The 12,045-nt window shown below is 45.0% G+C and overlaps 1 protein-coding gene across 1 annotated transcript; it reads right to left on the bottom strand.

Annotated features, from left to right (window-relative positions):
- Positions 1-10,788: 10,788 nt before the first annotated feature.
- LOC130481209 (keratin-associated protein 10-4-like) lies at positions 10,789-11,709 on the bottom strand. The gene has a single exon (XM_056853958.1). It carries the CDS (start codon positions 11,707-11,709, stop codon positions 10,789-10,791), a length of 921 nt encoding a protein of 306 aa, XP_056709936.1.
- Between the last annotated feature and the right edge of the window lie 336 nt (positions 11,710-12,045).

Here is a 12,045-nt window from a genome sequence, read left to right as displayed (position 1 = left end):
ATTGCCAAATTGGCCATTTTCTCCCGGTGAACTGATCTCTATCTGCTGGAGATCAGTTGTAATAGCAGGAGATCTCCAGATAGTACCTGAAGGCTGGCAACCCTAAACCACACACTTATCATTTGGAGAGTCAGATGAATCAGACCCTTGGTCCATCAAAGTCAGTATTGCCTACTCAGACCGGCAGCGGCTCTCCAGGGTCTCAGGCAGGGGTCTTTCACATTACCTACTTGCCTAGTCCCTTTAACTGGAGATGCCGGGGATTGAACCTGGGACCTTCTGCATGCCAAGCAGATGCTCTACCACTGCGCCACAGCCCCTCCCCAGCAGGTGGCTACATAGACCCCCCTATCAAGAAGGCCTCAATACCATAGGACTCCCTCTCTTGTGAAGAAGAAGAAGAGGAAGGTGAAGAGTTTGTTTTCATACCCCGATTTTGTCTCAGAGTGGCTTACAATCACCTTCCCCTCCCCACAACAGATACCTTGTGAGGTAGGTGGGGCTGAGAGAGTTTGGAAAGAACTGTGACTGGCCCAAGGTCACCTAGCAGGCTTCATCTGGAGAAGTGGGGAATCAAACCCGGTTCACCAGAGTAGAGTCCGGCACTCTTGTGGAGGAGTGGGGAATCATCTGGTGCCATCCCATCTTTCAGGAAGGTGTTTTTTCTGTGGGGTTTTCAGTTCATTGACGTGGCTTAAGGATCGTTTGGTGGGTTTCCTGTTTTCATTTCATGTGCTCCAGCTGCATGTCTGTTTTACTTTAAAGATTATTTCTGAGCTGCTTATTTGTACATCTTAATCCTTTGATTGTGTTCTATAAGTCAGCTTGGATTTCACTGCGAGCCATTTCAAGGGTATTTTTATGGAAAAGCAGAGTACATACATGAGCACCGTGAAGTTAACTGACTTATGGTGACCCCAGCAAGGGGCTTTCCAGGTAGTCAATTTATTAATACGGTCACTGACCAGCAGAAACAAAATCGTAAAAATGCACAGCAACAACAAATGATCAAAACATGAAATTACATTTACATGTATAAATAAAATTTGTTTAAGTGAGAAGTGGAGCTGGTTTGCCATCGGCTTCTTCTTCAGTGACTTGGGGAGGGGGGTCTTCCTTCCAAGTACCAACCTTGCTTCGTGTCAAGACCCCCTGTGTGCGTGTCGAGGGAGAGAGAGATACGGCTTGTCAAAATGTTTGTTTGGAGTTTTTAATTTTTCTCCTTCTTAGTCCCCTTTACTTATTTGACCTCAGAAGAAATGAGACACCAGAGGCTCATTTCAAGTTAACAAACAAGAAACAGAGATTTATTAAACCCAGTACAAGGGATGTTTTTTGGAAGGGAAACTGTAGTTAGGAAGGGCATAGAACCAGAGCTAATTTTATAATTTTCACATCAGAGAAGGCAGAGATCTTAGAGGGCTCAGATCAGCAGTTCCCAAACTTTTTGAGTCATGGAGCAACTTTTCAGGAGAGAAATTCGTCACGGAGCACTAATTTTCGCCTAGCACTTTTATACTAAAACCAAATGACAGTAGCATCTTTCCAATCTCTTCACGGAGCACCAGGAGATGTTTTGCGGAGCACCAAGGACTCCGTGGAGCACAGTTTGGGAACCGCTGACTTAGATGGCACAGAATTATACTTCTTAGTTTCAGTTCACCACTCCAGTTCAGTTCCCCGAACTTCTTCTTCTTCTTCTTTTTTTTAATAGATTTTTTTATTTATATAATTGAAGGGGTACAGGAAAAAAAAGGGAGGGGTAAGCGTTGTAAGTATAAAAACAATAGATATTAAAAAATAAGCTCAGTAATATATTGTAAATTGTATATTATAAATTGTATATTATAAAACGATTTCTATGCCAAAAAAAGAGATTAATACAATATGTCATTCAGTTATTTAAGACAAATTATGTAGTACATTGCCAGCATATTTCATCTGATTAGCTGCAAGTCATATAAGTGTAGAATGACGCCCACTTGTCATCAAATTGCTCTGTGGATTCACTGGATTTTAGATTTATCTCGAAAGTCATCTTAGCCATACTGGCGTATTCCAACAGTTTTTCTTTCCAGTCTTCTATTTCGGGAATGTAAATTTGTTTCCAAGTTCTTGCCAGAACCGTTCTGGCTGCAGTTGTAGCATACTTAAAAACATCGTGATATTTTGAAGGCAAGTTTTGTGGCACTATACTGAGTAAGTAGAATTTTGAATCGAATGTGAACTTAATGTTTAGCATCGACTGGAGTTCTTGATGAATTCTTTTCCAATATATTTGTATCTTTGGACATGTCCACCAAACATGAAAATAGGAACCATCCGTATCTAAACATTTCCAACAGGCGCCCCTTTTACCGGGAGTGGTCATCTGGGAAAGCATGTTAGGAGTCAGATACCATCTATAAAATGTTTTGTACCAATTTTCTTTCACTTCTTGGAAGACGGTATATTTCAATTCAAAAGTACAGAGTTTTTCCCATGTATCCATGTTAATCATTTCTCCAAAATTTTGCATCCATTAGTTCCCCGAACTTCTTACGGATGTTTCTATTCAGACTCTGCTGCCTAGCTAACAGGAAAGGTAGAGGCCATTCAATCTCTCTTCCCCAGAGAACACTGAAGTATGGAGATTTCTCCTCAAACCTCTCTTCTCGCTATAGAACTACCCAACTCCAGTGGCAGTAACACCCTGTATTTGGAATATTTCCTTCCCAGAGCCTATTCCCTCTTAGTGACCTGAGAAAGGGCCCTTTTCCACCCAATCTCTGCCTGTCACCCCACAGGATTTGTTTTAAACCAGCGTAGGCAAATCTGAACCCTCAGGTCCTCAGAGTCAAACACAGCTTCTCAACTCAGAGAGTGAGGCCCTTAGCTCCACCTACTGCCTTTCTCTGAGCTTCTCCCAAAGATTAAGTCTTTGTTCGTCATACTTCGCTTCTGAGAAGTGATGAGATCGGGCTATATCATGCCTAGGGTTGCCAACCTCCAGACGGTATATAATTAGGGTTGCTAACCTCTAGGTACTGAAAAGGCTGGTATATATTACTAAAACAGAGCTAGTGTATAACAAGGTGTATTAGGTGCACTAAATAACATACAACAAAGACAAATAACTATGTACAATGCTATATAGATAGTCCCATAAGGGTACAAGTATCAAAAGTTCAATAATGTATGAGTAGGGAAGAAGTCTTCATGGAAAATTGCAAGGGAGACGATGGTTGTATGTCATTTAGTGTACCTAATACACCTTGTTATACACTAGCTGTGTTTTAGTAATATATGCCAGCCTTTTCTGCACTCATTTCCTTACCTGTGGTACTAGTACAGAGGTGTTTATTTTGGTTGCTCAACCTCTAGGTACTAGCTGGAGATCTCCAGCTATTACAACTGATCTCCAGCTGATAGAGAAAATGGCCGTTTTAGCCATTGGACTCTATGGCATTGAACTCCCTCCCCTCCCCAAACCCTGCCTTCCTCAGGCTCTGCCCCCAAAACGTCCTGCCGGTGAGGAAGAGGGAACTGGCAACCCTATACACAATACCAGAAGGGGAGTGGTACCTGGAACACCCATATACATAAAGTACCACTGATGCACTGAATATAAAGGTTTATGTAATTTCAAAAATGTGATTTCCGACAAATGATTCAAGTTATGCAACAAAACAATCTATACAAGTTGCAACAAAACAATCTATGCAAGTTTATAAGTTTTTGTGAATCTTATCCTTGTTTCGCAAATTGTATTAGCTTCATCAGAAGTCTGTTGCTGCTGTACAGGAAAATCTTAACTTTCGGATTTTGCTCCTGTTGCCAAGCAGATTAATTATATTTATATCGGCAGACCATGCTGTTTTGTGCTCAAGCCTCTGTTTTGAAACTTGTATTGATTGTTTTGTTGCATAACTTGAATCATTTGTCGGAAATCACATTTTTGAAATTACATAAACCATTATCTTCAGCGCATCAGGAGTACTTTATGTATATGTGTGTAATCTCCAGGTACTAGCTGGAGATCTCCTGCTATTACAGCTGATCTCCAGCAGACAGAGATCAGTTCACCTGGAGAAAATGTCTGCTTTGGAAGGTGGACTCTATGGCATTTTACCACATTGAAGTCCCTCCCCTCCTCAAACCACACCCTCTTCAGGCTCCACCCATAAAATTTCCATGTCTTTTCCAACCTGAGTCTGGCAACCTTACTTATGCATGTCGGAGGGCCTAGTTGGACTCAGATCTGAGTGAGGAGGGAGTTGCTCCACCTTGTTCCTCAAAATCTTGGTGATCACCAACCTCTTTTGTGCAAAACTGGGTCACTTCCTTCTCCCCAGCTTGCACGTGGGCTCCCTTCCTGAAACCCCGTCTCCCCCATGACCCCTCTTCCAACAGGCCCCATGGCTAACCCCGGAATGTCCTAGGCCGATTAGCAGGCTGAGCTACCTATTGGGGTGTGTCTGTGCCTGATCCCTCCCTCCCTAAATAAGCCACTTCTGGCTGTAGAGTTGCTCTTCGCAACCTGTGGGAGGTTTTTGGGGTGGGGCCTGAGGAGAGTGGCGCTTGGGGAGGGGAGGGACTTCAACGCCATAGAGTCCAATGGCCAGAGCAGCCATTTTCTTCAGGTGAACTGATCTCCATCAGCTGGAGATCAGTTGTAATAGCAGGAGGTCTCCAGCTAATACCGGGAGGTTAGCAACCCTACCTGGCAGGCCCAGTCATCACTGCTCTTGGTTGGTGACATCATCAGCTGGTGCCAAGCCTTGGTCAGTGGATGCAGATGAGGTTGCCAACCTCCAGCTACTGTAGGGTTGCCAGGTCTCTCTTCGTCACTGGTGGGAGGTTTTGGGGGCGGAGACTGAAGAGGGCAGAGTTTGGGGAGGGGACTTCAATGCCATAGAGTCCAATGGCCAAAGCGGCCGTTTTCTCCAGGGGAACTGATCTCTATCGGCTGGAGATCAGTTGTAATAGCAGGAGATCTCCAGCTAGTACCTGGAGGTTGGCAACCCGATAGTAGCTGGAGGTTGGCAACCTCATCTGCATCCACTGACCAAGGCTGGTCACCAGCTGATGATGTCACCAAAATGCTCCACCCCCAAAATATCCAGGTATTTCCCAACCTGGAGCTGGCAAGCCTAGATGCGGAGGACAGAGAAGGCAGGCTCTTTTGGGTTGTCACTACTGTTGTCACTACTACTCATCCCTCTCTGTGTTGGAAAGTCCTAAAGACTTAGGTGTGGAGCCTGGGGAGGGTGGGGTTTAGAGGAGGGCCTTTTCTCTCGGTGAACTGATCTCTATCGGCTGGAGATCAGTTAGCAGGAGATCTCCAGCTAGTATCTGGAGGTTGGCAACCCTAGCCTTGCTGCTGGACACTGGCTATGATCACAATAGAGCATTCAGTGAGTTATTTCATGAAAAATGGAAACTATTTTATCAATATGTTAAGGTTTAATAATAATAATACTAATTGGTAGAAAAGGTAATGGTAGTTGATGATTAAAATTAATTAGGAGATGGAACCTATATCCATACAAATAAGTTAGGAAAGCAATCTTGATTTCATAACCATGCAAAGTATGTATGATACTGTAATTGATTTTTTCTTGTCTTTATGATTTGTATTGCCAAATCCCCCCTTTCTTTATTTCTGTATTCCCTCCCTTATTTATGAAATAAAAATAAATGAAAATAATAATAATAATGGAACATTCAGCATTCATGGGATCAAAGCCACCACTTGACAATGGGAAAAGAGGGGCAAAACTATTTCTGAGAGAGAAAGAATAAATGAAATCATCAGGGACTCAAACCCAGAAACTTGTAGCCATGAGCTTAGACTTAGCAGGAGGACCTGCTCAGGCTTCAAAACCCAACTTCAGGCTTAAAAGGGTACAGTTGCATCTGCCAGGTAGGACGAAGCCTCTGGATTGGTCAGACTGTGCCCTAGGGTTACCAGGCCAAGCTGTAAACTGGTGGGAGAGCTGGTGGGTAAAGATGGTGGGTAAAGATGACAGCCTCCAGGTGGGACCTGGAGATCCCCTAGAATTAAAGCTCATCTCCAGACTACAGAGATTAGTTCCCCTGGAGAAAATGGATGTTTTGGAGGGTGGACTCTGTGGAACTGTACCCCACTGAGGTCCCTGTCCTCCCCAGGCGCCATCTCCAAATCTCCAGGAGTTGCCCAACCTGGATCTTGCAACCTCACCCCCCCATCCTCTGCCAGTGGCCAGAGGGATCTAGCAACCCTAGACATGGGGACATGGGGTGGACATGATGTCAGTGAGTTGCTATGTCACTTCTGGGTACCACCCGGAAGAAGAAGAGGTGGTTTTTATATGCCGACTTTCTCTACCACTTAAGGAAGAATCAAACCGGCTTACAATCACCTTCCCTTCCCCTCCCCACAACAGACACCCTTTGAGGCAGGTGGGGCTGAGAGAGTGTGACTAGCCCAAGGTCACCTAGCTGGCTTCATGTGGAGGAGTGGGGAATCAAACCAGGTTCTCCAGATCAGAGTCCACCTCTCCAAACCACTGCTCTTAACCACTACACCACGCTGGCAATGGCTAGGTAGAGCTACCCATTCTTATAGCTAGAATTTTTAGATTCCTAGAGCTAAGCATTGTAATTTCCTGGATGTACATGGAAGTGACACGGCTGTTTTTAATTTTTTTCTCATTTTTATTGGATATATATATATATAAACAAAAGGTGAAGAAATAAGAATACAGTAAAGAAAATGGATTAATGAAGTCCAATCTTAAAATCATAACATTCATTGAATCATTTAAAAGTTTAACCAACAATAAACAAAAGCTGGCAAACCATTATCTTCTGCGAGATACATAGAATACATATATATGAGTGAAATCAGAATCATTCTTAAGAGTTCTAATATCCATCTTATAATAAATCAGAAGTTTTCCATATTGTATTTATGTGAAACCATTTTCAAACTGAACATTATTATGCAACCAAATTATTATTAAATTGAATTATTGGGCGAAATAGAAGACATAAAATAAAATGCCAGTTACAAAACTTCTCTCCCCCCACTTTAAAATTTTAATTCTCTCTATATTTAATCAAAGTAATAATAGACTTCTTTGTTTGTTTAGCTTATTCTAAGAATAATACAAATAATATAATACAACTAATAAAGACAATGCAGTCTCCGGGACTGAATAGGGACCTGGAATTCATGTCTCATTACCAGTGCTGATTTCTCCAGGCCTACTACACCTAATTCAATCACACCTGCTATTGTTATTTACTTGCTTTTGACATTTACATGCTATTGCCATGTCTGAATTCACTCTTCTCTACTTAAGGACAGGTGGACTCATGGGGAGGTGCTGTGGCTCAGTGGTAGAGCATCTGCTTGGCATGCAGAAGGGTCCCAGGTTCAATCCCCGACATCTCCAGTTAAAGGGACTAGGCGAGTAGGTGATGTGAAAGACCTCTGCCTGAGACCCCAGAGAGCCGCTGCCGGTCTGAGTAGACAATACTGACTTTGGTGGACCAAGGGTCTGATTCAGTATAGGGCAGCTTCATGTGTTCATGTAGTCTAGCTCTATCTGAAGAAGTGAGCTGTGGCTCACGAAAGCTCATACCCTACCAGAAAATATTTTTGTTATAGTCTTTAAGGTGCTACTGGACTCTTGCCCTTTTTGACTACTGCAAACAGACTAACACGGCTACCCACTGTGAATTATCTTCAGGGACGGCTACCCATCGTGACAAATAACATAATTTCCATTTTTCTTGAAATTCTTTAGATAGCTTCCTGTTGACATCATTTGCGAGATTTGCCATAGACGCATTTTCAGCCAGTTTGTTTTCCCATTCTGCTATGTTGGGGTATTCTTCAGCTTTCTTTCTATTGCTATTATAACTCTGGCCTCTGTTATCATGTATCTAAACAATTCTTCCAAAGTTTTTGGGATATTTTTTGGTACGATGCACAACAGTGTACTTTTTGCTTCCATAGGAAATTCAGTCTTCAGAATGTTCTCCATTTCAGCATGTATTTCTTTCCAGTACTTCTTTGTTTTTTGACAAGTCCACCACATATGGTGAAAAGTACCTTCAATCTTTTCATGTTTCCAATATTTCCCTTTGCACGTTTCCACCATTTCGTGTCCATCTTCTCAATGTCCTTTGAAGCCGGAAGCGACTTGACAGCACTTAATATACACACCACCTGTCAAACATCTTGTATAAATTTTCTCTTAAAGACCGACTAGTTGTAAATTTGATATCCGAACCTCCCATTCCTGAGAGATGTGGTGGCAGGGGAGAGCGTGGCGGCTCCATGGCACCCTCAAAAACGTTTGGCCGCTGCAGCATGGGGGAAAGGGCTTTTTAAGAAGAAAAAATAAAAAGAGACAGGGAAAGCCCCATTGAAAAGAGCGGTGATGCGCTGTTGCCAAAGGGGCCGTTCCCGGGCTGAAAGGGGTTAGGAAACTCCACCCCCCGGAAGGCCCCTGGAAAGCCTCTCAGGACACTGGTGCAAGGACTTGTGCTGGTAGGATGCAGGCGGGAGGCCAAGCCGGCATCCGAGGGCCGTGCTGCCGCGGCAGTCCAGGGAGACCGGTGCAAGTGGCACTATGCCGGCGTTCCTGCCAGCTTGCACGGCGCAAATGGCATGGACACTGGTGTAGGGGTCACAGCGCCTACTAAGCCCATGCGGCCCCCAACCTGAGGGGGTTAGTCCATAAAGACTCCCATTGTTTAAAAGATATTTCTTCCTGTAAGTTTTGCATCCATCTGATCATGCCTGTCTTAACTCGTTCTGTTTCGGTATTGTGTTGAAGTTGCAATGTATAGATTTTTCCTATGTTTTTAATTAGCCCCCCCCCCCCAAATGACAGCAGGTAATGGAACTTGCCAGCGGCAGGCCTGGAAAACCAACCTGGCTCATAATACTAGGAAGTTGGCCCTGAGATGAATGCAACTGGGGGAAAAAATAATTCAAGTCACAGCAGGGTGATGCATTTGTACTTTTTAAATTTATTTCTGTACATGGTAAGCTGAACTTCTTGGAACTAGAGAAGTTCCACCACCAAGCCATATACGGAGTCTGTGGTCGTTTATGCATGCGTACTTTCACTCACATTCGCCCCTGGTCTGTCTTGGTTGTTCCTTGGAGTTAGGCATGAGTTTTCCGTCCACTAGAGATGACCTCGCTGCCAGCCCTTATGAATCCCGGGACTTCCTCTGTTAATCTGATTCTTCTATCTCCCCTGAGCAAAGCCTGGGTGAAATCCCCATGCAGAAGGCTAAGTGTGAGGCAGGCAAGCTTTGCTTTGCTCACAGCCAATTACAAAGCAGCATGTCCAGAGGCGGGGATTGAAATACTTCCTGCTTCCTCAGAGCTCTTTCTGAGCAGAAGAAAAGCTTTTTAAAACCGAGGCTTGGATTTCTCGCCCCTTCCTTTCAGATTGTTCCATTTTTTGTTGTTATTCTTAAAATGCTTTTGTATGTGGCAATTGGGTTTTTTTTTGGGGGGGGGGATTTTCTCTTACAGTAAGCACTACAAAGTAAGCCAATTTCAAAGCGGTATTTAACAGGGTGGGGAATTGATTTGATTTGGCGTCTGCTGATGCATAGATTCCCAACAGGAAAGTGTGGGTCCAGCAAGCAATGAACCTCAGGTAAAACTCCCATGCATAAACAAACTTTCTTTCTCTAAGGTCGACTTGATGTCCTAGGACAGGGGTCGGCAAACTCATTAGTCAAAAGAGCCAAATATCAACAGTACAACAATTGAGATTTCTTTTGAGAGCCAAATTTCTTAAACTATATAGTTAGGTACACTGTTTATTAACTTAATAAACTTTAATTAAAGTTTTAAGTCTTAATTAAACTATAGGTACACTGAATAAAACTTGATATCATACTTAATAGTGATCTTATTTATTGATAAAAATTAAATTGTAAGTCCCTGCCATTTCCCCCTCTCCGTCTGGAGTCCTCTTCTGGAGGCCTGGTCTACCGCCATAAAAGCCTATTGGTAGACCTGGCCTCCGGCTGAGTCCCATTGGGAGGCCAGGTCTACCCATTGGCTTTCTTGGCAGTAGACCTGGCCTCCAGAGGCCCATAGCAGCCAATTGGTAGACCTGGCCTCTGAAGGGGGACTTTTTCCCCTCCTCGGAGTCCAGGTCTACCGCCAAGGAAGCCAGTGGGTAGACATGGCCTCCCAATGGGACTCAGCCGGAGGCCAGGTCTACCAAAGGAAGCCCGCCCCGCCCAACAGCTGATAGGCACGTTGGGGGGGCAGGAACTGCCGAGCCGCCCGCCCAGCAATTGCGCGGCTAGAGGGGAGGGGAGGCTTTAGCCTCCCAACCATTGAGGGCAAGGGAAAGGGGGACCTGGCCATTCTCCACGGTGGGGGGGAGAGACAGCGTGCCCGCTCGCCTGCTCTCTCGCACTCTCTATCTCTCTCTCTCAGGCCGCCGGCTCCGCAGCGCGGCTGCCGGTGCGAGCGGGCGCGAGAGCAGGGGCTCCAAGCCAAGTTCGGAGAGCCGCACTCAATGGGCCAAAGAGCCGCATGCGGCTCTGGAGCCGCAGTTTGCAGAACCCTGTCCTAGGAAGATAGCAACTCATATTCTAGGAAAAGTAAAAATTCCAGGTAATAACAGGAGAGAAGACAGAAGCAGGTGGCCCAGGAAAGAGGCTGATTCTTTTTATACAAGGGGGAATCATTCAGGCAACGGCGAGTTAGATTACTGAAGGATCCGTAAATCTTCATTTCTCTCGTATATCTATGAGCAACGATGCTGGCTCTTATCACTTCTTTAGGACACATCGATTCAGGGTGATTGTAGGACGGGTCTTCCCACATACGTGGTCACAGCCAGCAAAGACACATGGTTTTGCGCATGGTTTTGCACATGGTTTGGTAGATCCAGATTTCACTTCCTCAAGGGAGTCAGAGCTATCACTGCCCCTTTTGGTGCCACCTGGGGCAGCGCATGTAGGAGAGCATGGTGTGACACAGGCATTGTTGCAGGGATCCTGGCAGGTGGTAGCACACTTTTTTTCTCCAGCATCAGTGGTAGCACATGAAGCAGTGCTTTCGGTCTTGCTTGGTTCCACACAGACAGAACAACAAGGGTTTGGGCACGCAGTGGCGCATGAACCGCAGCTCTGGGGTTGAAACGATGTCACACAGATGGGACCACGAGTATATTGGCCAACGGAGTCGCTTCGGGACTGCTGTGGCTTGACACAAACGGAGCCAACTGAGCTCTGGCGAATGAGAGAGCAGGGACCCTGCCCAGGGGTTGCGCATGCGCTAGCACATGGGCTCACATTTTGGGTCTGGAGAGGTGCGATGTTGCAGATAGAACCACCCGGACAAACCGGGGCACACTGGGGCTGGCCGTTTGCCATGAGGGCAGAATTGCTAGGGCTTGCGCATGTGCATGAATTAGCGCATGGACTCACATTTGAGGAATAGAGAGGACTCAGACAGATAGGACTATGCGGGTAAACAGGAGAGCCCTGGGAATGGCCATTTGACATGCAGACAGGACTTCTGGGGCTTGTGCATCCATTTGGGCATGTGGGGGAACAAGGGCTTGTGTTCTTCCTCTGAGGAGATGTCATACAGACAGCTTGTCCTGGATAGTAGGCATTCCCATATGTCATGGCGCCCTTCACACCAACGGGAGGAGGCATACAGGGTTGCTTGTACTGGTAAGACATCTTGTCTGGAGTGGTTTAAGTTCTGCACGGGAAACAAAGAAATTATCTCTGAGAGCTGTAAAATTTAGAATCTCAATCGCACATTTTTTTAAAAAAAGAACTCAAGGAATGAGTTCTCCAAGGAAAGAACTATTGCTGAATTTGAATACATTCGGAAATGTAGAACAATGGATGCCCCCCCCCCAGGCTGAATAGGGACTAGGGTTGCCAACCTCCAGGTACTATCTGGAGATCTCCTGCACTGAGGCTTGAACACATAAGAGATGCATCATGAGAAAGTCAACCAAAAGCCAGTTTGCTGTTTACACTAAGAAGATTTGCTCCTGGGGATCTGTT

This window comes from Euleptes europaea, chromosome 7 (assembly GCF_029931775.1).
Source record: "Euleptes europaea isolate rEulEur1 chromosome 7, rEulEur1.hap1, whole genome shotgun sequence".
Lineage (NCBI taxonomy): Eukaryota > Metazoa > Chordata > Lepidosauria > Squamata > Sphaerodactylidae > Euleptes > Euleptes europaea.
Note: the sequence above shows the minus strand (reverse complement) of the source record. Positions and strands in the feature narration are given on the sequence as shown.